Genomic DNA, 26,337 nt, shown 5'->3' with positions numbered 1-26,337 from the left:
GTGCGTGTGTGTGTATGCGTGTGCGCGTCTTGTGAATCTGTAGCTTCAGTGTGTGTGCCAGGAGAGGGAGGTTACCTCTCCCGAAACGCAAACTCTGTACGAGGCTCTGTTCATACAGGATAGTCTGCAGTATTTCACCAGTCCCTGATCCAAGACACCACCTTCAATCAATAGTCTGTGTTGGGCACCGAGGGGAAGAGGAAATGGAGGAGGAAGCCTTGGCACTAACTGATTATTCCACGGTGGGTGCCCCTCCGGTGGCCCGGGGGGCTGTTAGCCCACTGCTACTCTCTTGATTATCAGATGGGAGTCATTTGACATAGTGCTACTTCACGACTGAGCTGGGTCTGTTCCACTGGCTGTACGTTCAAGGTCTGCATTACAAGGCGTTGGGACAAGGTATAAATCACAGTAACTTTACAGGGTCTCTCCGCGACAAGCAAAGTTGTTGAGTCAATACACTCCTCGAAAGTTTGTTTGTTTCATATTGCTTACTCTATGCTGTATTAATAGAGTGCTTTGCAAAATCAGTGTTTGGAGACCTACAACTTTAATGCATGATATCTATTGAGTTATTTCGTTTCAAAGCAGTCCGTTTTTATGTTTTGCTTTTGACTTTCTATCTATATGTCAATATCTCTTTATATACCCACTGATCGTTCTAAAACAACAATCAAGTGCCTCTGGCAATAAATCCTACTGAGAGAACAGTTTGGTACTGCACAATGTTCAAGTTGACTGAGATCTGAGATTCATGATTCGAATTGCCAGGCAGTAGGAACGCAGCGCTGGGAAACTCCATTCATCAATAACCACAATAGCTTTCTTATAGCACGTTGCGGATAAGAAACACCGGATGAGTGGGGACTAGTAACACTACGGAGTGTCTGCAAAAGGACTATTGTGCTCTGCTACTTATGCAAGGCTTTATATGGCTCTGGCCATTTGAATGACTGCCCAATGGAAATGCTTGTGTGAGCTAAAGAATACAGGCCAAAAGTCACAAGTACTAATATTAACACAAACCTCTAATTTATATTGATATATTATTCATATCAAGCTATCTGATAATATACATGATATAAAATATGTATCAAAAATGTATACCAATTAATGAAACATTTAAAACATTGAATTTACATTGACATGGGTTGGCTAAAATGGTCACTAGCTGTTGTTGAAATCTACGTGTTTACTAGAATGCATGTCATTATACCTTTTACCTATTGTGTAAGTATTGGTATTATATTAAAAGATCATCAACATTCCGTGTAGCGCTATCTGTGGGCTTGTCAATGTACTGCTATATGACAGCTAAATATTTTTACCAACTTTTATTCGTTGTTAGATGAAAAATGCGACCAGCGACATATGATAAAGAAAAAAGGGTTGTGCTCTCTGATCAAATGATGGTTATAAAACAGTAACCTACCTCCAATGACTATAAAAACGTTGCTCAGAATAAAAATAAAAGATGTGCATTTATTTGTTATTTAACATTCTTGTGTACGCGCTCAATTAATTATATAGTTATATAGCTATTGATTTCAGTAAGTTTATCTTTACATTAATAGGGTTTCATGTGTAAAAAGTGCCATGGATCTCTTGTCTTAGTAAGCATCCATCGGTATAAATAAAATACCACTGCCAATTAGGTCGACGATGAACAATTCTCCCTGCAGCCACCACCATGAAGCCAGGCAGTTCCCAGCAAAACGCAATGAGCAATTCTTGCAGAATCCCACTTCTCCATATTCTAAAAGTCAATATAATTCAAATTAATTGACTTAAATCATCACATTTTACGCAAGTGGGGATATGCACTGAATAAAAGTGTGTGTGCATGTGTTTGCTCGCATGTGTCTGTGTGCCTAATAAATACTTGTTTTAGTGGTAAAAGCTAAGGACTCTGCACATGAACAAGTAATGGGGTTTCAAAATGCAGTCAAGTTGCTTGACTCCTGTCAGTCGCTGTCCATTAAGGTGGATGGGATGAGGTGCACTTCAGTGTCCTTAATGCACATGAAAAGTGTTTTAACATTCAAATTTTAAACCGTAACCATTCTCAAGATTAAAAAAAATCCACTTTCAGCTAACCCCCCCTCCCCCCAATCTTAGTGTTTTAATTACTGATTCCAAGTATCATATAACTTAAGGGAGTGAGAAATTTAGCATTTACTTGCTTGTCCATGCCTTTAACTGCAGGTAGATGAGTGGTCCTGTTGGCAGAAGGTGTGAATTAGAAAAAATAAAATCACTTTTAAACACTCCGGGTCACAGACCACACAAACATCACAAAGATAAAAAACAGTTTCTCAAATGATCTGGTCGCATAAACACAATACGTTGGGAGCACTTAACCTCTGTCTATCCACATTTCAATATGAAGTCTCTATTTGTGCGAGACACTGGGACAAATCTATTGTTCAATATTCATTTCATTCAACCTTAATTTGATTTAATTGTTGTTTAGTGCCAAGCACTTTCGTGTGAATGCTAATGTTGTCACTTGTTTTTTAGGGACAGTGCTGTATCTAGTTAGATTTCTTGTTTGGGCTTCGTGTTGTTGGAGACACAACAACACCAAATCAAAGAATAATAAAAACATACTGTATATATTGCTAGGATGCCTGTCTTGTGGCGTAGCGGTACAGCGCTTAAGATGTCTGTGGAAATTAAAGATTACAGTTATTTCTAGAATAACCTTAAGGTCATGATTGCCATAATCACAAGAGCATCATGGCGGGACTCCTACTGTGCCGCCCTCGCAGGGATTCATTCCATGCCATCATCCATACCATCAGCTATTCAAACGCCACAGCAGCTTTGAATTTGCCTTGTGACACGATCCTGATCTCACATCCTCTTTCTCTCTTTGGATCATCATGGCCTCGTTCTTGTTGCCTTTTTCCCCCCAAAATAAATGATACGACCGATCAGCGCGCAGAGGATTTTTAGTTTGTGGCTAAGAAGAAAATAGTATGAGTAACAAGTAACAATGTTAAAAGATGGACAGAAATCTGCACTGAAGGCTTTTTCTCAGTTTAAAATATTTATTTCACTTCCAACCAGATTCCGCAAGTGCTAGAGAGCCATCCTGATTGGTTGGAGTTTTTTTAACAAAGTTAGGCTGCTTCTATATTTAGGAATAAACTGCCCAGCCAATAGCGGATTGCTAATCATTGCAAAACGCAAATGTGAACCCTTATATATATATATATATATATATATATATATATATATATATATATATATATATATATATATATATATAGACTTTAATATAAATATATATATATATATACTTGAATATAAATAAAATAGATAAGAAAATGTAAAATATGCTGAGAAATGGCAAACGGTTAATGAAGGGAACTTTGGAGTAATGAGGGAAATAGTGCTGAGCTTTTGCCTTTGATGTTGGTAGGTGACAAAAAGCTAGGGATTTTATAAGGTTAGGGCGGTGCAGGTTACATGTACCATGTCTTCATCCAGTCTGTTAGATGTACCTTACGTCAGACGGATCGCAACATGCATACCATTCATACCCTCACCTTCATTCTTTTTTTTCTCTCCCATTCTCCCTCCTCCTTCTCAGGCCTTCAGGTCCCCCCCCCCCCCCCCCCCCCCCCCCCCGCCCCCCTCCTCCGCCACCACTATGTAGGCTTGAATTAAACATGGCTTCATATAATGTGAAAGGCGATTGCAGTGGGCGGATCGATAGGCTTTTAATACCTTTCCCCGCAGCCCTCTCATCCTCGTTTTCTGCAATGTCTCTTCTGCCAGCTAAGTATGCTCTGGCTAAATCTCTGTGTCCTCCAAGCTGTCCCTCAGCTGCCCATGGTTTTGTCCCACTTTGTATGGCTTAGCATTCTCTGCCCTAATCTATCCCTCCCCTCTCCTCTTTTTTCAATTGTTCCTTGACCTCATCTCCACGCTGTCCAAAGCATGTTGGTGTCATTTAGTTGTCTTCTCGCTCCCTTTCTCCCATGTGTATAGTCCTTGTCGGGTTAGGGCTTGTACTTCACAGCGTCAGAGTGCAATGGCCGCCGCCATTTTGGAAGCATTTGAGCATTTAAATGTCAGTTATTATGTCTGCAATAATGATTGTATTTTACGGGACTCTCTTGAGTCCTCTAAATATTGCAGAGTATCGGCAACATATAATGAGGCATTCTGATGCACAAACCATATATGAAAAACACCACTTTGTGCCGTAAGGTTTTAAAATGAGACCCCCCTAGTCTTAAAAGACAGACGGGTCTCTGCTTGGTAATTCGACCTGCTGCTTGGCCGCTTGCTTCCAAAGATACCAGCTGTGTACCATGTGTCTTGACTCAAACATCGCAGGCCTCTCTGGAGCCATACCTGACTCACTCACTTCCACTAACCAAACAGCCCCCAGCCTTTCTTTTTTATATCAAAGTTGGAATAAATAAACATCATATTCTCTGTGTACATTGGGAAATTGTAGGAGGCAGATGTGTTTTAGATTCCCAGTGCAGCGGGAGCTAATATATTTCAGTTTACAATACTTAAAGAGAAAAGGGTCCCCGACAATCTCTTCTCCTTTAATGAAGATCTTTGGTTGCTGTTATTCTCTGACATTTGTTAAAGGTTGGGAAAAAAAGGTAATGCATCCTTGGGAGGGTTGGGGCAGGCTCGGTGGCAGCAGGTATAACTTTGTGAAGCAGAAGTGTCACAGAAATAGTCATAGTATCTCCAGTTCTATTCAGGGGGTTACCAAATGCTCCACTGCCGTATTGAACATTTTGGATCATAGCTGCTCACGAGCTGGAACCCATCGGTGTCCTTGGTGGATCAAACTCTGGTCGAGTGTATCCTGACACATTTATCACAATTTAATCTAGATCACGTCAGAGCGTCTGTGCAATTATTCTGACCTCACCACCCCTTCATCCCACCTCACGCTTTATTGGCTCGCCGACCAAATAGAGAGAGAAATATTCCAGAGGCTCTAATCTGAAGAGGCACTGCACTTAGTATTTCTAATTAGGGCTGGGGTCAACTAATTATAGATCAGTTGGAAATCTTTGATTCTTCGCAAATGAGACGAGGTAATAAGTGGAGCTCCCCCGCACATTTTTATTATTCTTTCCCCTTCTATTGTGCTGCCTTTTTTTATGGTAACCTTTCCCCACCTCTTCACCATTATTTTCCCATCTCTCTCTCTCTCTCTCTCTCTCTCTCTCTCTCTCTCTCTCTCTCTCTCTCTCTCTCTCTCTCTCACCCTCTCACTCTCTCTCTCTCTCTCTCTCTCTCTCTCTCTCTCTCTCTCTCTCTCTCTCCCTCTCACTCTCTCTCTCTCTCTCTCTCTCTCTTTCTCTCTCTCTCTCTCTCTCTCTCTCTCTCTCTCTCTCTCTCTCTCTCTCTCTCTCTCTCTCTCTCTCTCTCTCTTTCCCTCCCAGTCTCATCCATCTTTTCACTTGGCTTTCTTGCTATTGTAGAGAGACAGGAACAAAGGCTGGGCCGCGTGCCTGATCTGGCCTGGTATTTAGGAGACTGACGTCAGATGCATGGCCGTGGCCCCTCTCCCTCATTAAGAGAGAGCTGCTGCTGGGTTGAAACCCCCCTCGCTGGAGTGTGTAGCAGTAATTGTTAATCAGAGAGAGACAGACAAGAAGCCACTCTCTCTTCCAGCCCCCCAGACCTCTGTGTGCTCCTGGAAGCCACAAGCCTTCTCCCCATGGGAACGGGATCATAAGGGGTTTTCACAAGCATGGTTATAAGATTGTCAAAGTATAGCAACACCTGTCACTTTGTGACAATGCTAAAGAGCTAGCGATTACATATTGTTGCACCCACACACAGAAAAGACAATGTTCTATAAGGAGATATATGTTTTCTATGCCTCCTAAATTGTAAATTGTGATCTAATTGAGTGAGAGAAACTCACTCACTCATTAACTAACTCCTCTCCTGACCATTATTACCTTTCTAATAGTATAGTATTTTATAATTTCTCACTGTATATATATGTATTATAGTGTATCTTGATTATTTGTATTGCTTTGTTTCTTCCATTCGAGAGAGAGAGAGAGAGAGAGAGAGAGAGAGAGAGAGAGAGAGAGAGAGAGAGAGAGAGAGAGAGAGAGAGAGAGAGAGAGAGAGAGAGAGAGAGAGAGAGAGAGAGAGCGAGAGAGCGCGTTGTCGGTTATATTTTAAATTCCGGATTCCAGCCCAGTACTGCATCTGCTGCTGTTGGCCCGCGTGGTCCTGATGATTGGTTCGGAATTAGAGTGCTGTTGAAGCAAAATGACACGAAACAATCCCCCCAAAGACTTTTGTCTGCAATCATCTCCAAAAGTGTATTCCTGGAACCTGCCATTGTCCGTGATTATTCTGGGTAATGGGCCCAGGGTGAGATGAGGTCAGGGACCTAAAGGGCTGTAGCATTCTGCTTTCTTCTCGCTCCCTTCTCAAGTGATTTCTGGACAAAGATGATGTGCAACTGTTTGCATCAAGATGATCTTGGTAACAGGTGGACGAGGCGGAGACTGTGTGTGTGTGTGTGTGTGTGTGTGTGTGTGTGTGTGTGTGTGTGTGTGTGTGTGTGTGTGTGTGTGTGTGTGTGTGTGTGTGTGTGTGTGTTCTTTCGTGTATGAGAGAGAAAGAGAGACAGAGAATAGGTGAGGGGGAGAGAGAGAGTATTTGTGAATATATTATTTTGAACTTGATAGCCATTTGTAACAGGAAGGACTAACACATTAAATCATCAAGTTTGCAAAAGAGTTTGTGATTAAAAAATGTACAAAAGCATACTACAACGGCATAGTATTAGATTGTTTTTGCTTTTCTACTACACGGCCTGATTATATAATTGATGCTCTGTTGATGATGGCAAATTAAAACTCGGCAGGAACATGATTGTAATTTTACAGTTTAGGATAAGATTTCGGGACAGTCACAAAGTGCAGACGGGGAGGATGGCAGGGTCTGGGCAGCACAAAATATGTACCTCATATAGGGTTAGGGTTAGTAAATCTTGTTTCATTTTGTTTCCCCTAAAGTTATTACTCATTTTGCATATTGAATATTCCTTCCTTGGGTGGATTTGTAAGTTTCCTAATTTCAGCTTCCTTGTCCCGAGCTATTTACTTAGGTGGATTTCGTGGTAGAAATTTTTGAAGAAAGAATCAAGAAGAATTTACTTGCTGAACTTAATGTTGTTCTTCTCAGCCATCTTCAACTTTTTTAGATTCATTGTGAAACCAAATGATTCTATTGTAGTCCACGGCAGTGAGATTTTTAAAGCAATTATGAGAGCACTTGGACTGAATGGCCGAACAATTCAGTATGCAATGGAATACATTAAAATGACCCCTTTTTAGTTTGACACTTCATAGCTTTTTACATGTCACACTCTGCCTTCGAGTTCAGCAATGACACGGTTGAGCAAGAGGTGGGCTGAGAATACATGGAACAAGAGCACTTCACTGTGCCGATGCACATTTTTGTTCAAATATACTTACTACTGTGTTCCAAAGCCATTGACTTGTAATAATCCAGCTGAAAACTAAAACTGCGTGGAAAAGATTGTCCGGCAGAGAGACATGAGTACTGGGTGAGTGATGCTCAGGTCCAATGAGGACCATGGCATACAAGACAGTGTTCTGTCCAGGCAGACCGACATGCATTGGAGGTGCATCGCTGCATGGGACAGAGCTTTACCTGGAGGATAAAGAAGTGTTGTGCTTTACATTGTCCTTCATTAGCCTGGGTAGCAGAGAGTCTGTTTGGTCTTTGAAGTAATTTGGCATTCTCACACACAGACACACCTACACACACACACACACACACACACACACACACACACACACACACACACACACACACACACACACACACACACACACACACACACACACACACACATACACACACACACACACACATACACATACACATACACGCACGCATGGATGGTCAGCCGACTGGATGAGGTTCTGGTGTTTTGGATGAGGAGTGGTGGTGGTGGTGGGGGGTGGTGTGTGAGATCACAGAGATGTCATTGACTATTTATTTTTGCCCTCCACAATACAACTTCTCATGATACTCCGCGGGGAGGGGGGGGAATCAAAGATCCCTTTCATTTCAGCAGCAGCACTCAGCGGCGGTGGATCAGAGACCCCAAGCCCGCCCCCCCCAGCCGCACACTTTGCACACTGGTACCGAGACGTGCTCGTCGAACACTTCACACATCTTCAGACTCTCAAGTTGTTTTCATTCGCTCGGGTCGCCTGCTGCCGGTGATGACGACGGGGACGACACCATGGTGATGATATCTGCATGACATGGTGTTGGGGTTGCCCGAGAATGCTCTAATTGTGTCGTGGAAAGGCTCCCACTAATTAAGGCGGACAGCCAACCCAGGCTCTGGGCCCTTACAGCTTTGGTTAACACATGCACGCACGCACGCACGCACGCACGCGCGCACGCGCGCACGCGCGCACGCACACAAACACACACACACACACACACACACACACACACACACACACACACACACACACACACACACACACACACACACACACACACACTGTGTATGTATATATATTATTCACCAATTTAATTTTTGATTGTTTTTTTAATTTCGTGATTCAATAAAAAAAATCTAGTGGTGACAAACCGAAAGGGGAAAACCATCAGCGGTTGTGTGCGTTCGGGGCAGTAGTTCCCTGCGTCCGCGGGTCCACCTCGCCCCCTGTTGCTTTAAGCAGTGCGTGCTATCGTCCAACAGGAGGCGTGTCTCCCCCACGGCCGGAATGGAAGGCGAGGAAACGCGAGCGAACCGACTCGGCTCCTCTCTAGGAACAAATTAAATACTTTGTTCTGCTCTTGTTACTCTTGGCTGCCTTTTTTTCCCGCTCCCCGTATATTTAAGGTAAGGCTTCTTTAAATGTCTTCGTTTTTTTTCCCGCCCTCCTCCTTTCTGCCTCCATCCCCTTTGCGTTGACACTATGTGATCCCAGCATGGGCGTTGTTGTCTTTAAACAGGTGATCGAGGGGAGATGACCCGAGTCTCTCTCGGTCTCCGAGAGAGACGCGTGCTTTCTCCCTGGGTTTTGGTTAAAGTTTATCGGCGCTTTTTGTTCCTTTTTTTCTTGTCGTAATGGCGCTCTGCTCCTCAAACGCACGCACAGATCGCCTCACGTAGGTGACGACTTGGTAGTTAGTAAAGCGTGCGGGAGATGTGACCTCGTATGTCTCAGCTCGACCTCTATCCGAGATGCTTGTCACCTTGGCGATTTCTCCTTCTTCCCTGGGGTTGATCTCTTTCCATCGGATGAGGCGGCAATGCAAATACAAATCTTAGCTTGTCAGTGCTTGGCGTTTTTAATGATCTCCTTCCTTTATATGAACGATCCGTAGATAATGTGTAATCGGACTGGGAAGTGTACGGCGACAGAAGGCAATGCGCATGTGAATGATGCAGCTGAAGAGCGCCTTACCCACACGAAACCGCCTTTAAATCAACTTTATGATTCCAACATCGCGGCGGTGTGAAGGGGTTCCGCTAACCATGGCTCACTGAGACCCCACAGGAGCGTTCAGCAAATATGTTCGCTCGGCTGCAAACATCATGCAATAAGGCCTATGTTAAATAGAAAAAATACCAAGGAAGAGTTTTGCAAAATGTGCCAACTGGGAGCAATCCAAAGGCTTCAAGGAAAACCCTGAACTCTTATTTGTGTTCAATTGAATCATTTTTTTTTTATGAATCAAATGTCAATGAATTACTAATAGCTGCTCCTATTGATTTGACCTAGTGCACATTTATAGCTCGCCGCATTATTGTTGTTCAAAAGAAACAACTACGTTTGAAGTGTTTTGTTTTCTAGATTTTATTCCCACTCTAAATTCCACGTTCTCTGCGCCGTGGAGCTTTTATGTCGCCATTTATTTTTAATACATTGCCAGCGAATACTTGTGTCATAGCAGGCCATCGTGTGCCTTTTATAAACCTTCTCTTTTTTTTAAGATGAAGATGGCTATGCTTTATAGGAACTTTATAGTCAATAGTCGTGAGGGTCCCATGTTCACAGGGCCTGGGGGTAAATGTGTGTTTATTTATGCCACCGCGTTGCCTTTATGCAATACATTCGCTGGAATAATTGCCCAGGGATAATAATTTACCTAACAAAAGTTATTTCCTTAAACGGGACAGTAATAACCCACTTTGGATGCTAGAACCGAGCACTTGTACTGCCCCCAGAAGGCGCAGCGAGCCTCTGTTCTGTGGGGAGAAGGCTTCATGGCGTCGCTGTCCAGGGTGCTGAACACATCTCTCCGCCTTCAGGGAACCTGTTTGCCTCGCAAAGTCCACCTTCTAAATACTCAATAGCTGTAAAATTAAGTGTTTCGGGCGTAATATTTCGATTTATTAAAAATAAAGCCCATAGTCCAAGGGCTTCTGGGGCCTGAGCCTCTGGCTTTGACTTTCTTTCTTACTCTGCGAGAACGCATACATGTAAAACGAAATGCAAGTAGGGTTGTTTCAGGGATCTCTGAATATTGTTGTTTTTTCTCAATTTGTTTTGACCACAATTATGTTATGTTGTGTTTTGTTGGCCTGAATGAATTGCATTGAATACATGCACACTGAATTCACAAGCTATCCATTCAGCTTTCCTTATGGAATGGATCTTTATTACGTTTCATCATGCTGGGATTATGCAGCGCTGTCCTTTTCTCACCAGCCAGTCGATAGGCTGTATATTATTGCCCGACATTTAACGTATTGCTTACTTCCAATAAAATGTTGCCCATAACCTGTAAAAGTAACAGCAAATAAAAAAAAAAGGTACTATTCCATCTATTTGCAAATAGAAACTCGGTTCACCACTGATAAATAAAAAATAAAAATAAATAAAAAACCTGAATTTTGTATGAAGTTCTGGGAGGAAAGTACACACACACACACACACACACACACACACACACACACACACACACACACACACACACACACACACACACACACACACACACATTATTGTGTGTGCCGAGGGGAGAATATGAAAAATGTTGCCTCCGATATCCTGTCCATCAAGGGGGGCAGAACAAGGCCGGCGATCCCCGAGCGACGAGAGCTGATCTTCACTCCCCTGCTCCTCTCACACTCCTACTGGCTCCGCGTCAGCTGCTGTACGGCAGTGCAGCATTACGCGAGCACAGAGAGACTGTCTCCGCCGACCAGAGTTTGAGATTTACTCACTGGATCCTCAATATCTCCCCCCTCTCTCTCGCGCTCTCTCTCTCTTTCTCCAGGTTGCCCGTGGATGGATTTCTTGAAGCTTCGCCCTGCCTACTAACATGGACGCCCCGCCACCCATCAGCTAATAACTCGGGGAAAAGGTGGTCTCTTGGCGCAGTGAGCGGAGCTGTGGACGACGCGGTTGCTATTACGAATGGATTGGTGGAAACGGGTCGCCCTCTCTCTCTCCTCTCCCGAGTGGCCATGCCGTGATCCTGAACGCCAGGCTGCTTAACGTGAACGGGAAGGAGGAAAAGAAAACAGCGACAGCCAACACTCAATCGTGTGGAGGGGGGGAATATACCGATTCAGGGAATAAATACTGTGCACCCCCACGAGAACCATGAAGACATCCTTACCATTGATAACTAATGCGAGATTCAGGTGCACAGCTTGGCTTGTTGTGCTGCTCTTACAATGCGTGGGATATTCTCACGGGATGCCACACGTCTTGAGATTCGGTAAGCTGTTTCTTTTGTTATTTACTTGCTTTTAAAGTTGTGTTTCGGGCTGCAAAAAAAAGTTATGTCAGTGGTTGTATATGTGTGTGTTGTTGTTGTGTGGTCTTATTGTCCCGCTACGTGTCATTTTTTGTATCCTATGTCAACGCGTAGTAGCGTTCAAATCCACGGACTCCTCGGTGCCAGTATTGGAACACCGTGCGTCGCGCCGTGCGTCGCCACGTGCCGTCATGTGCCAACTATTTCATTGTTGGCCCGCCTTTGACATTTCGTTTCACGTCGAGAGCGCAGCGTACGGAAAAAAAAAAGTTACAGATGCCAAAAATGCTGAACAATCGCCACACTATGTGCAAAAGCCAAGGCAACGTTATACCTCCTTTGGGAAAATGAATTGCCATTCCGCCAAATTGGCACGCACGCTACCACCTGTTGGCAGCAGGCTACGTTAATTCGGTTGATTATCGCTAAAAGTGCTGTTCGATAGTTAGGATTGGACCCTAGAAAACGTTAAGCCCTCCCTCCATCCCCTGTGTGTGTGTGTGTGTGTGTGTGTGTGTGTGTGTGTGTGTGTGTGTGTGTGTGTGTGTGTGTGTGTGTGTGTGTGTGTGTGTGTGTGTGTGTGTGTGTGTGTGGCTGCGTGCGTCCGTGCGTGTAGCCAGATACGGAGAGAAGGGCTGTGGTTGCCATGCGTTCTTTTCATTATTCGTTCTATTTAAGAACATTTTCCAGGCTTGGATGCGGGCTGCTTTTCGAACCTTTAACACGTGGCTTTAAAGAGCCTTTTACACTGTATGAATGTATTTGCTTATGAAGGTCAGATACACTTTCCAGTATCTCCATTGACCTCTCCCTAACAGTCAGCACACACACGCAAACACACACACACACACACACACACACACACACACACACACACACACACACACACACACACACACACACACACACACACAGACACAGACACAGACACACAGACACACACACACACACACGCATGTTTTGTTTTTTTCAAATTAGTGTAGACTTTAGAGTCAATCGTTTCTCTTGTGTCGTAGTCTACTTGCCTCAGACGCTCTGAGTGGCCCGTGGTGCAGATGAGCTACATCATTAGACATCACTACTAGAATGCTAATTGGGTAGTATTGAAGAGGTGTGCACATGTAACTAATATGATGTTGTGACAGTTTGTTCCACACGCCGCCTCTTTTTGCAAATGCAGTGTTAAAAAGACGGCAGTGGGTGTGACAATGAGTTTCTGCCTTGTTCCCAGTGTGAGCCCAGGAAGGGAGATGTTCTTAGGATTCAGTTACTGATTGAAGGTCACTTTCTAATGAGAGAGAGTGAGATAAAGTGAGACAGAGAGAGACAGAGAGAGACAGACTGACGGACAGACAAAGATACAGAGAGAGAGAGAGAGAGAGAGAGAGAGAGAGAGAGAGAGAGAGAGAGAGAGAGAGAGCGAAAGAGAAAGATAGACAGAGACAAAGACAGAGAGAGAGACTCACTGTACATGTTGTTCTATTCTGTTAGAGAAAGTCGCCAGTCAATAGGCTTGAAAAGCTAACATGATGCTACATTCACACACACAACAATAGGCCTTTCCCATTCCTTGAAAATACCTTAATCATTTTCAGATAAATGCAGCTACACCAACAAACACAGCCAATCGGCTCAGCAACCCCTTTACTGCTTGATATAGAATCAGTGATAAGGATATAAAGTTCCTCATCGGGTGGGATAATTGATCATATCATGGTTTTTTGTCACTAGTGCAGGCTATAAATATCATCCTCCATCCAACCGTTAACATTGAAAAGGCAACATAATTGTTCTTTTGTATTCAAATGGCTGTAAGATGGTGCAGCATGAGCTAAAATTAAAAAGAAATACTTAGTGTATGTGTGTGGGTGAGTGTATGCATAATGCATGTATTTGTGTGTGTATAGGTGTCTGTGTGGGGGAGAGATTATTAGTTTGTGTGTGTGTGTGTGTGTGTGTGTGTGTGTGTGTGTGTGTGTGTGTGTGTGTGTGTGTGTGTGTGTGTGTGTGTGTGTGTGTGTGTGTGTGTGTGTGTATGAGGATTTATTAGTGAATTTGTTTTTATGTTTGTATTTGGGTGTCTGGGTGTGGGTGTATGGTGTGTGTGTGTGTGTATATGTATTTGTATATGTGCTGGTGGTGTGTGCATGTGTTGGCTATAAATTATGTCGTGGAATGCGTGAGGCCCATTTTATTGCGAGAACATCAAGGGGGCGCGTCATTTATCATTCATGAATGTTAGCTGTTATGTATTGACATAATGTGGAAGACACTCACCAGCATTAATATTAATGTGTGTGAATCACATTGAAACACTGGCGACGTACTGGTGACAAGCTTGGCCATGTGTGTACCTCACACGCTTTCCTCCTAACGCAAAAGAACAGGCTGTGGCGTGTGACATACGCTCCGTGTCAAGGTCAGGAAGCCAGCCTATCAGTTGCATCCCAGACAGTGTCTTCTTCCAAGGCAGAGCCCCGTTTGACCCCAATTAGAAGCAGCTAATCTAATTTGATAGGAGGACTTTAAGGGTGATATGGGTTATAATTTACAAGGGGAAAAAGCAGTGTTTCGAAACAGCGCTTCCATGCCATGGCACCGGCAACGGTTAGTGAGAATCGAGGAGGCGCACATACACACACACAGCGCGAGAGCTGCTGACATTTTTGAGAACAAAAACAACACTATTTCGTCATTTGTATTGATTGCTCCCTGTCCGTTGAGGCGTGGTAGGCAGGTTGCCGATTCATTTGAAGCAAAATGGAAGAAAAGGTTTCAAAATATCAAAAGTAGTGAACATATCCCCTGTCCATAGTTGGTAGGCACTTTTTCCCATATTTTGTGAATCAAAAAAGATGAAATAACTTTTCAATAATTCATCCATTTATTTTTCATTCGCTTCCTACCCTCAAATCAAACATAAAACAACTCTGACTTTTTACCTATCTACCTATGAGAGCTAGCACTTAAAGTCCACGCAGAAAGACAAAGGTGACTAAGTGCTGTACTCACTAGTGCACTCTATACGGGGGCTTCAATTCACTACTTTCGCCTTGGAGTGCCTTTTAATGCATTACATATTCCTAAAGTATAAAGATGGCTAATGCCCACGTCATATGGAAATAGAGATCCCTCCGTCTAAGAGGGCATCATAAACTTTGCATTTTAACACCGGACGAATATATGCCACGCTACTATGATCACATATAAGGTGAATTAATGGTACTAGCACATTTGAGGCGAAAGCAATGGCTGGTTTATGATGTTGAGATGGGGGCATCAATAAAAGCTTTATCTGTTGCCAGAGGAGTAACATTTGGCCAACACCACTGATTTTAAATCACATGCCATCGGGTTATAAACCAAAGTCTGAGACCCTATCAAACAGAGAAGTGGCTATTCCGATAGCTTTGTGTTCCCTTAAGGAATTTACTCAATAAATAACTACACCCGCTCCTTTCAAGGAGGAAAAGGTCAGACTGAAAACACAGTTCTCTATCTGACACACACACACACACACACACACACACACACACACACACACACACACACACACACACACACACACACACACACACACACACACACACACACACCCACACACACACACACACACACACACACACACACACACACACACACACACACACACACATGCTGTCATCCCACACCAACACATGTAAATGCACACTGACAGGCCCTCTGACGTAGTCAAACTTGGGGGAATTCTAACACAACTGCAAACATGTGGCAGAGTAGTTACAGAACAGAAGAGATAGAGGGACACTGCGGCCTCACCACGTTGGCTAAAACCTTGCGCCATTACCATGATGGAAATGCCTGATTCCGCTGCCATTCCATTCCATTCATAGGCGAAGAGTGTTGAATTAATAATAATAAAAATAATACATTTAATTTAGAGGCGCCTTTCAAGACACCCAAGGTCACCTTACAGAGCATATAGTCATCATTCAAAACTATGTAAAACAGACTAGGAATAAAAGGAAAACAGAGGTTAAACATGAAGAATAATAATAATTAATAACACTCAAAGACGCCTAAAGTGAAGGGGGGACCTCACTAACCACCACCAATATGTAGCACCCACTTGGGTGATGCACGGCAGCCAATCGGTGCCAGAACGCTCACTACACACCAGCTTGAGGTGGAGAGTTAGGGATGAGGTGGAGAGTGAGGGAAAAGAACATTTAACACTATCGATCACATTTAAACAATATCGACCACATGTAAACACTATCGACCACATTACATTGCTCAACATTTGAACATGATGATTCTCCCCCAGAATAATGGCTGGGGTAGCCGTTTCCTGCCAATAGGCATGTTTGCTGAAACGGAAACACAGCTTCACAGAATGACTTCACAGAATGGCAACATCGGTTATAACATCCTTCAGTTGGGGCTGCTCATCCATGTGATACGTGAGTGACTCTCGCGGTGCCCTTGGCGGCGTGATACTGTGGCAGGAGCCTCTCTCTGCCCATTCCCCATGGGAAGATGATTTTCCTGTTAGTTACTTCCTCTTTATCGACCTTACTAACAATCAGATCAGACGCTCCCCAGGTCAACTGCACCTCCCTACCAGGAGGCCATGCTCTGTCTACTTTGCTGTACCTTTTTATTTATCTTTTTTTTTATTCTGCCAATGGTTGTCTCTCGCCTCCTCTATCAATGGTTCTCTCTCTCTCTCTCTCTCTCTCTCTCTCTCTCTCTCTCTCTCTCTCTCTCTCTCTCTCTCTCTCTCTCTCTCTCTCTCTCTCTCTCTATCCCTCTTTTTTTGTCAATGGGTTACTTGTCTGTCCTGGTTGTCTATCTCTCGCTCATTAGCCATGGTTGTGTGTCTGTGTGTGTGTGTGTGTGTGTGTGTGTCTCTCTCTCTCTCTCTCTCTCTCTCTCTCTCTCTCTCTCTCTCTCTCTCTCTCTCTCTCTCTCTCTCTCTCTCTCTCTCTCTCTCTCTCTCTCTCTCTCTCTCTCTCTCTCTCTGTCCATGGTTGTGTCTACTTATGCCCAGGGTTTCTTAACTTAAATTGTCTTTATTATATGTTGAGAAGAAGAGCTCTCTCACAACTAGAAACATATGGCCATTGCCAAAGAAGTGCAAGCAGACCCAGATGCATACATTTCTGCATTGTGTATTTCCATTGGCCGGGTACTTTTCTTTCTTCTGTATTATTTTCCAATTCTGTGTTTGTCTCTAACCAGAACAAGGCACTCTTCCAAGTGTGATTGGTAAATGTCGAAAAAAGAAATTCTCATACATATTTGAGTTAATGTATTTTATTTGCCTTAGTGCTGCCTGCCTGTATTATTGGCTCCCTTGAATTGAGTTCAGCAGTGGTGGCTTTGTATATCTTGCACTGTGGCCTGGCCTACAGCCAACACAATCCCAGTAAATACATTTAACACTGCTTACAATATTCATATCTCACTCACTGCTCGTTTATAGATATAAAAAAATAAAATGTGTTACACATAAATAAATAAATTAAATAAAACATAATTATGGAGACTATCAACAAACTATAAAATAAAATAAAATAAATTTGAGGGCAAAAAGGCTTAGAACAGCGTGAATCATTAAAACAGCTCAGGCAGGAGCCGGAGCAGAGAGAGAGAGAGAGAGAGAGAGAGAGTGAAGGAGTGTGTGATTGTATGTGTCTGCGTCTTGCGTGCATGCATGCCTGTGTGTGCGTATTTTCTGATATGGCTGGCTGTTCAAATGCTATTCTCTCACCCCGGCGCCAAAGCTGGAGGGGGTTTTGCCATGATCCGAGCGACATGAACATTTGGACAAGTGTGAAGAAATGTAATAATGCTCTCTCCATGGAAAGGCGTTTGATGAATTCCACCCTCCACCACCATCTCCACAACCCCAAGCCCCTCCAGCGCACCAGACATTGCTCTCAAAGACATACAGTGTATCTGTCCTGCATTTATCGCAATCTGGCCATCTTAAGCGGGCTGGGGTAAGCGCTGGGCTGTATTGTGAGGACCGCCAGAGCGACTCGGAGCACAGTGGAATCTAGAGGTGACTTACCTGGTGTAACAGCGACGCTGCTGACAAAGCACTTTTTTTTCCACTTGCACTCGGGGATGTGTCCGGAGGCACAGGCCCTGTTCGTGCCGCTGTAACATGAGCTGTGATATGACATCTGAAGACGCAGCGTCCTTTTACTGTTTTTTTCTTTGACCCTGGGCTCCCTGTGCTGTTCCACATGCGCTCACGCACGCAGACACATGCACACACATACAAACACACATGCACGCATACACATACACACACACACACACTCACACGAATGCACGCATGCACACGTGCACATTCTGTCATTGACTGTTTTCAGCGTATTTTAAGTCACCATGGATGGTTTGCGGGGGAGCCCAACTTTCATTTAGTCAGTCAGTCATTTAGTCTGTGAAATTGTCGGAAAGAATGTTCAATAAATTTGCCTGGCTATGTCTTTGTTTGTGACTGTGTTCCCATCAGTCTCTGTGTTATGGCTAAATCAATGTGTTGTAGCAACATCAGTGTATTGCATATGGCTACATCAGTGTGGTGTATAGGACTACACCAATATGTTGCATTGGACTACATCAGTGTGTTGTATAGGACTACATCAGTGTGTTGTATAGGACTACATCAGTGTGTTGTATAGGACTACATCAGTGTGTTGTATAGGACTACATCAGTGTGTTGTATAGGACTACATCAGTGTGGTGTATAGGACTACATCAGTGTGTTGTATAGGACTACATCAGTGTGTTGTATAGGACTACATCAGTGTGTTGTATTGGACTACATCAGTGTGTTGCATTGGACTACATCAGTGTGTTGTATAGGACTACATCAGTGTGTTGTATAGGACTACATCAGTGTGGTGTATAGGACTACATCAGTGTGTTGTATAGGACTACATCAGTGTGTTGTATAGGACTACATCAGTGTGGTGTATAGGACTACATCAGTGTGGTGTATAGGACTACATCAGTGTGGTGTATAGGACTACATCAGTGTGTTGTATAGGACTACATCAGTGTGTTGCATTGGACTACATCAGTGTGTTGTATAGGACTACATCAGTGTGTTGTATAGGACTACATCAGTGTGGTGTATAGGACTACATCAGTGTGTTGTATAGGACTACATCAGTGTGTTGTATAGGACTACATCAGTGTGTTGTATTGGACTACATCAGTGTGTTGTATTGGACTACATCAGTGTGTTGTATAGGACTACATTAGTGTGTTGTATAGGACTACATCAGTGTGTTGTATAGGACTACATCAGTGTGTTGTATAGGACAACATCAGTGTGTTGTATAGGACTACATCAGTGTGTTTATAGTGATACATCAGTGCGTTGTATAGGACTACATCAGTGTGTTGTATAGGAGAACATCAGTGTGTTGCATAGGACTACATCGACGTGTTGTGTAAAGGACTACATGGCTTAATCAGTGTGTTGTGCTCTTCATTTGTCTGCATCAGACAGAGTTACAGAGCGAAGCGTATTAAAGGAGCCTTGGAGAGCTCTGATTGAGACCGGCGGAGATGACGCTCTGAGTCGATAACTCATTTGGTCGGGTTATGAATTAGAATGATCTTGCTGAGGGGAAGGTATGGACGTCCCACATCCTGTCTGCATTTCTCCCCGAGGGAACTGGAATAATCATCTGCTTGATAAAAAAACAAAAGCACAAAAAAAAACAAATAGGGAGAAATCGATGGCAGGATGCATCGCCACGGGGATTGACACCAACCGCCCGGTTCAAGCGTGTGCGGACCGTATCCGTCAGACCTGCTGGCTTTCTGCTGATACGCCACAAATCCAAACCTCCAAATGTCATATTAAAATTTCAGGCGGTTTAGATTGGGTTGGCACGAGGACGGCCGTACGCTCCCAGGGGTTGGGATTATTCGTCAATAATGTGCTCATTCCCATGGAGCTCCTTTCATTAGCCGCGTTTAGATTGAAGTGTCGTCCGTTAATGTGAGCACCGCTGCCGCTACTGTCTGTGAGACTCTTCACATTATGGATGCTCTGTGGGTGTGTGTGTGTGTGTGTGTGTGTGTGTGTGTGTGTGTGTGTGTGTGTGTGTGTGTGTGTGTGTGTGTGTGTGTGTGTGTGTGTGTGTGTGTGTGTGTCCCCATCCGTGTAAGCAGACGCTATGTTTTTCCCAGTGTGCTCTCTGGGCTGCGTGGGGTTCTTGTAAGTGCAGCGCACTTGGAGCTACTGGTTGGCTAAACTCTGCAGAGTGGTTGACCGTGAGGGGTCAACAACGCCGATGCGCATGGTGCGGTCGCTATGGTTATTTTGATAATACGCTGACTCTAACCTCTCGGACACATGATAGCATGGAGAGATGTGCTCAGAGAGAGAAGTGGTGCGCCCGGGAGACTGCACGGAAGGACAGCGCACGTGGGAGTGCTGCTGTGCTTCCCAACAGCGAGAGGCGGAGAGGGAGAGATGAAGAGAGTGATGCCTCTTTTGTCCTTTATGTATTCAAATGTATTTCCATTGGAGTGCAAACCTTTTGCTAACAGGTTAGCTCGTTTATCACAATGCTATAACTTCTAGTATTCAGGTCGCCGCGTGGCAAACGGGACAGTCGACACAAGGATCAGCAGGGAGAGAAATACATAAATAAAGTATATAGGATGGAGCATATTAAATAGGTGAATCCTAGCCATTATTTCTCCTTCTGAAGCCACTCTCAGCCCTCCTTTTTAGTGGCCCATTAATCAGTTCTGTGCAAGGAAGTGAACAGGGGGTGTAAAAACAGCAGAGCAGTCACATGCTCAGGGAGAAAGCCAACAGCCTGTCTTTGTTTTTTACGATGAGTTTGTTTATGATTGTTCTTCAATCCAACATGCACACACACACACACACACACACACACACACACACACACACACACACACACACACACACACACACACACACACACACACACACACACACACACACACACACACACACACACACACGAACACGTATAGGCCTACGTTGTCCAGCCAAGTTTCCTTTCAGCCATGGTCCCGGTGTTTACCCGGGTCAGTGGAAGCTACAAAGGCGAGGCCTCTTCAGTCAATGTCTTCCTTTTTCCAGGGGCCACAAAATAAGCGTTTTCTATTTATGTCTTATTTTAGTTCGGTTCCACAAGAGCACTCGGAGCCGGGTTTCTATCAAGCCTCGTTTGCGGTTGTTTGTCTGCTTATTATCTCTGTCTGAAACGGAACGGTTTGGGATGTTTGTACGGTTCTGTCGCACCGAGTCTTATCTTATCTTATCTCATCTCTCATTTTGTGTCTACCGTCCTCTTCCTCCTGCCTTTTCTCTCTTCATCACATGCCTCGTTGATGTGTGCTGTCGCGTTGAGAGGAGTGACTGTCACCGGTAAAACATTCAAATTCAAAAGTTGACTCGAGACGTGCCGCCGTCGGGTGGAGTCGCTTCACACTCGGCAGACGGCAGAATAAAGGAGGACTTCCTGGTTCTTCCTGAAAACGCAGCGGCATCATAAAGCACAGGATCAGTGGGCCGTGGGCGGCCATTTTAGCTGGAGGCTCTATAGGCGCTCTATCGTGCCATCTTATATTTGCTTTTTGAATATGGTGTGTGTGCGTGTGTGTCTGCCTGCCTGTGTGTGTGTGTGTGTGTGTGTGTGTGTGTGTGTGTGTGTGTGTGTGTGTGTCTCTGTGTCTGCGTGGTTGGGCTTTGGTTTTTTGTCAGTATGCCTTTTTTTTTATGTGCCAGACTGTTGTCATCACTGAATTCCCTGGAGCTGCCAGGCAATTCTCCAGATTTATTTTGCAATATATATTTATATACCTATCCGATCTTTTCTCAATTTCTGGGGGTGGGCGTGGAGAAGACAAGCCGTTTTGATAATACTTTAAGTTATTAAATGTTTCGATTTAACACTGTGTGATTGTGTGTGATTGTGTGTGTGTGTGTGTGTGTGTGTGTGTGTGTGTGTGTGTGTGTGGGTTGAGTATGTGTCTATGGTTGAGTAGAGTAGGACACTTTGATTACCCACTGCGACTTGTCTTGTAGATTAGATTTGCCGAGTTTAAGGCAAGGACGGATAGAAATATTGAATGTCAGTCACGTGAAAATGAGACTGACAGAAAGGGGGGGGGGGGGGGGGGGGGGGGGGAACAAGTTCAAGAGGGTTGTGTGTGTGTGTGTGTTTGATAAAGGGGGGGGGGGGGGCTTTTGAGAAATAATTAAAATCAAAGATGAAAAAACAGTGAGGCCCTTCTAGACAGAGACAATAAATAAATAAATGTCGCCTCTGAATAAAACATTACGGTAAACGCCATCGGAGTATCGGGACCTCAGACTCACTTCCAGCAGCCGGTGAACTGAGCCGACGGGAACGCTGGCGATGCTTGCCAGGGCGTTTGCCTTGTCAACATGACACACTTGTATTGGTCTGGGACACTGTCTGGGCCAGCCGCGTGCGCCCTTCAGAGAAAATCTGCAAAACGTTGAATTACTTGCAATTGAAAACGTTTTTCGCTTCCTTTCTTCTTCTTCATTGATATACATTTTTCATGGAACATCTGCACGTACAACAGGCAAGATCTCCCTTCTTCTAATGGCGTGTTCGCCCGTTATGAGCCGTGACTTCCTGAAGGATGTTAACAAGCGTGTGGAGCGGCCGCGGCTCCGGTGATGGGGCTATAACGGGCGCCGAGCCTCATTCAGCATCAAGTCACGCGTACCGTGTACATCCTGCAAGCTGCCGACACACTGCCGACACCTCCTACAGTATGTAGATTCAACCCCCTTTCACTGAGGAGGGGGATATGTATGCACGTGTGTGTGTTGAAAAGGCCACTACACTCCCTTTATTTCTTCATCACCTCAAAGGCTCCCTCCTACCAACAGACCTCCCTCGTTTCTCTCCGCTGTGTTTGGGTTGGTTGGGCGACGGCAGCAGAGGAAGTGTGTGTTGAGCGGCCCCCACGTAACACACACAGCAGTTATTTCTGCACGCTCCAGCTTCTTTTCCTTTTTTTCTTTCCTCCGTCTGAGTAATGGCACTTCCACTGTCCGTGATTAGCTATCTGTTAAGAGCACCGAGCCTTCTGGATTTGCTTAATGTCGGCCAGAGGAAGCGTGTTTCATTCTTAATGGGCCGGTGTTGACAGCCTTTGGGTCAATGGTAACATACATCCAGTGGCTGGAGGTGGGAGGACTGTTGAACATGAGAAAACGTAGAAAAAAGGGCAAATGAAGCAAACAAGTGGGGCCATTTCCCTGTGAGGACGGTAATTATCTTAATTGAAAACGCTGGACATGGATTGAAACTGGCAGCTTAATTAATGGTCTCTTTTACAAGAGCACACACCAGAAAACAACAACCAGAAAAGAAAATGCAAAGTCCGTGGAGTGGGCGGATTAATTGCTGCAGCTTATTGATAAATCAATGTTTTTCTTTATGCTATTGTTGCCATTTTCATGACACAAATATATAGTTTTTTCGTAGTATAGTGCCTGTAGTGTTCTGCCAAATGTTCTCGCTGTCTGTCTCCGCAAAATAGCACGAATAGCAAACAGACAAACAAAGTAATGCACACACCCGTCTCTCCTTCATCCAGTCTCGTCCCCAAGGGACTGGCACAGTCTGGCAGGCAGAAGATCTGAACGCCCATACGTCACCCAAACTCAGAGGCGGGAGTCCCGGCGATGGAGTCTGGATCAGACCAGACAAGCTAAAGAAACAAACAGGCGAAGGACACCGCCCCTTGCCCCTTGACAGGCACCGTCCCCGGAGTCCTTTAAACAAACCGGGCCGGGGGCCGGGACCCCTGGACGTACTACACACTCAGGACCTGGCCTTGTTCGCCGGGGTTAACGCACCGAAGACAATTGAAGACGTTGAATAATTAAATTCCTAGGCTTGTAAGACATGGGGGGATCTATTGCATCACGCTCCTTGCTGCCGTCTCGCTCCCGAGGCCCCGGAGAGGCGGCGGTAGGCGGGGATGATGATTCGTCGATTATCAGAGCTCGCCGCCAGGGTCATCTTGTGCAAGCTAATATGGAAGTCGGGAGACGACTTGAGGATGAGTGTGTGGCTCTGTGGAGGGGTGCGCTCTTTCATTACGAGGTGAGAACGGGGACGGCTCTCTGAGGGGCGAACTTGGCCACTTTGGAGGTGACAGGACCTCTGTGGCACCGGCCCAGAGATATGACTCACCGATTTTTAAAGTGGTTAAAGTGATGATCCCCCCCCCCCCCCCCGACACACTTTTTATCATACGGAACATAGCACTGCCTCACCTGCCTTGAGTCAACACATCGCCCTGCTTTTTTCATTTTTGTATTTGATGTGACATGTCACGTGACTTCAAACAGGTCCTCGTGTGTCTTCTGACACCTTGCTGCGGTTTATGTCAATATCAGCACGTCAAAATTTGGTTGAGAAGTGACAAAAGCGAGACCGTCGTGGGCGTCTGTCTCTCACTCACTCTCTCTCTCTCTCTCGGTTTGTAAATCATACTCAATCTTTTTTTTTCTCTCTCTTTCTCCATTTATCTATTTCGCTCCCTCTCTCTGCTCTATATCTCCCTCTCCCTCTCTCTATATTTATCCCACTACCCCTCTCTCTGTCTCTCTGTCTCTCTGTCTCTCTCTCTCTCTCTCTCTCTCTCTCTCTCTCTCTCTCTCTCTCTCTCTCTCTCTCTCTCTCTCTCTCTCTCTCTCTATGTATCCGTCTCTACTTATATTCCTCACTCCCTCTCTCTTTTTCTTCCGAATCCCTCTCTTTCATATGTTCAGTCACTCTCTCTCCGCGCCACACCTTCTTACCTCACTGATGTGGATGTAAAACCTCCCTGGGGGAACGATGGGCTAAAAAAAGAACGTTTCTAAGCACACCTTTTCCTTTTTTTTTCCAAACGCCACCACCGGCTTTTTTTCCCTCGGCTCTGAGCAGTGAGTGAGCGGGAGTCCACCTTGATGTCAGGTATCTGGCGGTGGCAGGCTGAAGCGAGTGATGGAGGGGCGGGGTGGTGCCGGGGAGTCATTCATAATGTACTGCAGGTTGTACACGAAAGCTGTTGGCAATGGGGGTAGGGTGTGTGTGTGTGTCTGTGTTTGGTGTGGTGGGCTCTTGAGAAACGTTGGAAAAATATGTATTTTATAGGAAAAGGAAGTCAATAAATTGCGTATATTAGATCTCACGAGTGCATGGCAGGGACGCACAAAGTGTGGGTGTGTTTGTGTGTTTGTGTGTGTGTGTGTGTGTATCAGTGTCTAATTGAACACATGAGTTCAATCAGCCAGTGCTGTCAGTCCATCACAGCGGCGTGGGCGGGATCTTGTGTTGTCAGAGCTGAGACAGACGCATCGTATTGTGCTCTGATGTTAAGCCTCTCCGTAGTTGAGTGCATGTGTGAGACTTTGGTAATATCTCCTTCTTACCAAGACCTCCTCCCTCCTGTCTCTCTCTTGTCCACTCCCACTCTCTCTCTGGTTCGCTCGCTCACCACACGTTCAGTCGTCCCTCCCTTTATCTCATTCCATCCCCGCCCCTTTGCCCCCACCCCCTGTCACTCTCCCTCCCTCGCAGACATCGTGAGCCTCTGACTTCCTGTTTGGACAAACACTTGAGTGGCTTGAGCGGGCTGGGCGATCGATGGTGCGCGCCCCGGTGCCAAATCAGATTACTCTTGCTCGATTTATAAGCCGGGGACATAAGAAGAAGAAGGAGGCAACAGAAAATATGAACCGATTTTATTATGTGGGGTCGGCTGGCGGCTCTCAGGGGTCTTTCTGCTTCCCCTTTCGGGTCCCCGACTCTGCGGCTGGCTGTACAGCCAGTAGCGCTGTCCGGATCCTGGCTCATCATTAACACTCGTTTTGATGTGGCTTAGTTGTTGATTAGCACATCGTTGTACTGTAACATATCATTGTTTGATATCATTTGCTGTTGTATTCTTTACCACAGTTTGTCCGTTGTTTGATAACATGCCATCATATCTTAGTATATATACTACTTTGTCATAGTACATACTTGTATCAAGGTACATATACTACATTGATCATAGTAGATACTTGTATCGATGTACATATGCTTCTATCATAGTACATACTTGTAACAACGTACATCTATATATATATTTATCATAGTACATATTTGTATCAACGTACGTATACAACATCTATCATTATGAATACTTATATCAGGTCATGTGTATCATGGTATATCATGTTGAAATAGTGTATCATTGCCCACAGCCCCAGCTTGCCCCTCTGTCCTCTATATCTTACCCGCTCACCACAAAGCCACCACTGACCTCCAACCACGGGACATGTCTGGTTGGAGATCCCAAAGCCTCGATTCCTTCATCTTTAATACAGTTAAAGATTCACACACACACACACACACACACACACACACACACACACACACACACACACACACACACACACACACACACACACACACACACACACACACACACACAAACATACACTCACACAAATACATGTACACACACACACGCACACACACACAA

At 44.7% G+C, this 26,337-nt stretch overlaps 1 protein-coding gene across 3 annotated transcripts in view; it reads left to right on the top strand.

Annotated features, from left to right (window-relative positions):
* Positions 1-8,775: 8,775 nt before the first annotated feature.
* Positions 8,776-26,337, top strand: part of grik2 (glutamate receptor, ionotropic, kainate 2) — a 123,191-nt gene continuing 105,629 nt past the window's right edge. Inside the window, exons 1-2 of one of the 3 annotated variants that reach the window (XM_030370963.1) lie at positions 8,776-8,908; positions 11,296-11,742. In XM_030370963.1, coding sequence (XP_030226823.1) covers positions 11,625-11,742 — 118 coding nt within the window. In that variant the 5' untranslated portion in view covers positions 8,776-8,908; positions 11,296-11,624. Of the gene's footprint in view, positions 8,909-11,103; positions 11,743-26,337 lie in introns of those variants that run through there. The other 2 variants (XM_030370962.1, XM_030370961.1) reach the window with 2 other exon arrangements.

This window comes from Gadus morhua, chromosome 11, assembly GCF_902167405.1.
Source record: "Gadus morhua chromosome 11, gadMor3.0, whole genome shotgun sequence".
NCBI classification, from domain to species: Eukaryota; Metazoa; Chordata; class Actinopteri; order Gadiformes; family Gadidae; genus Gadus; species Gadus morhua.
Note: the sequence above shows the minus strand (reverse complement) of the source record. Positions and strands in the feature narration are given on the sequence as shown.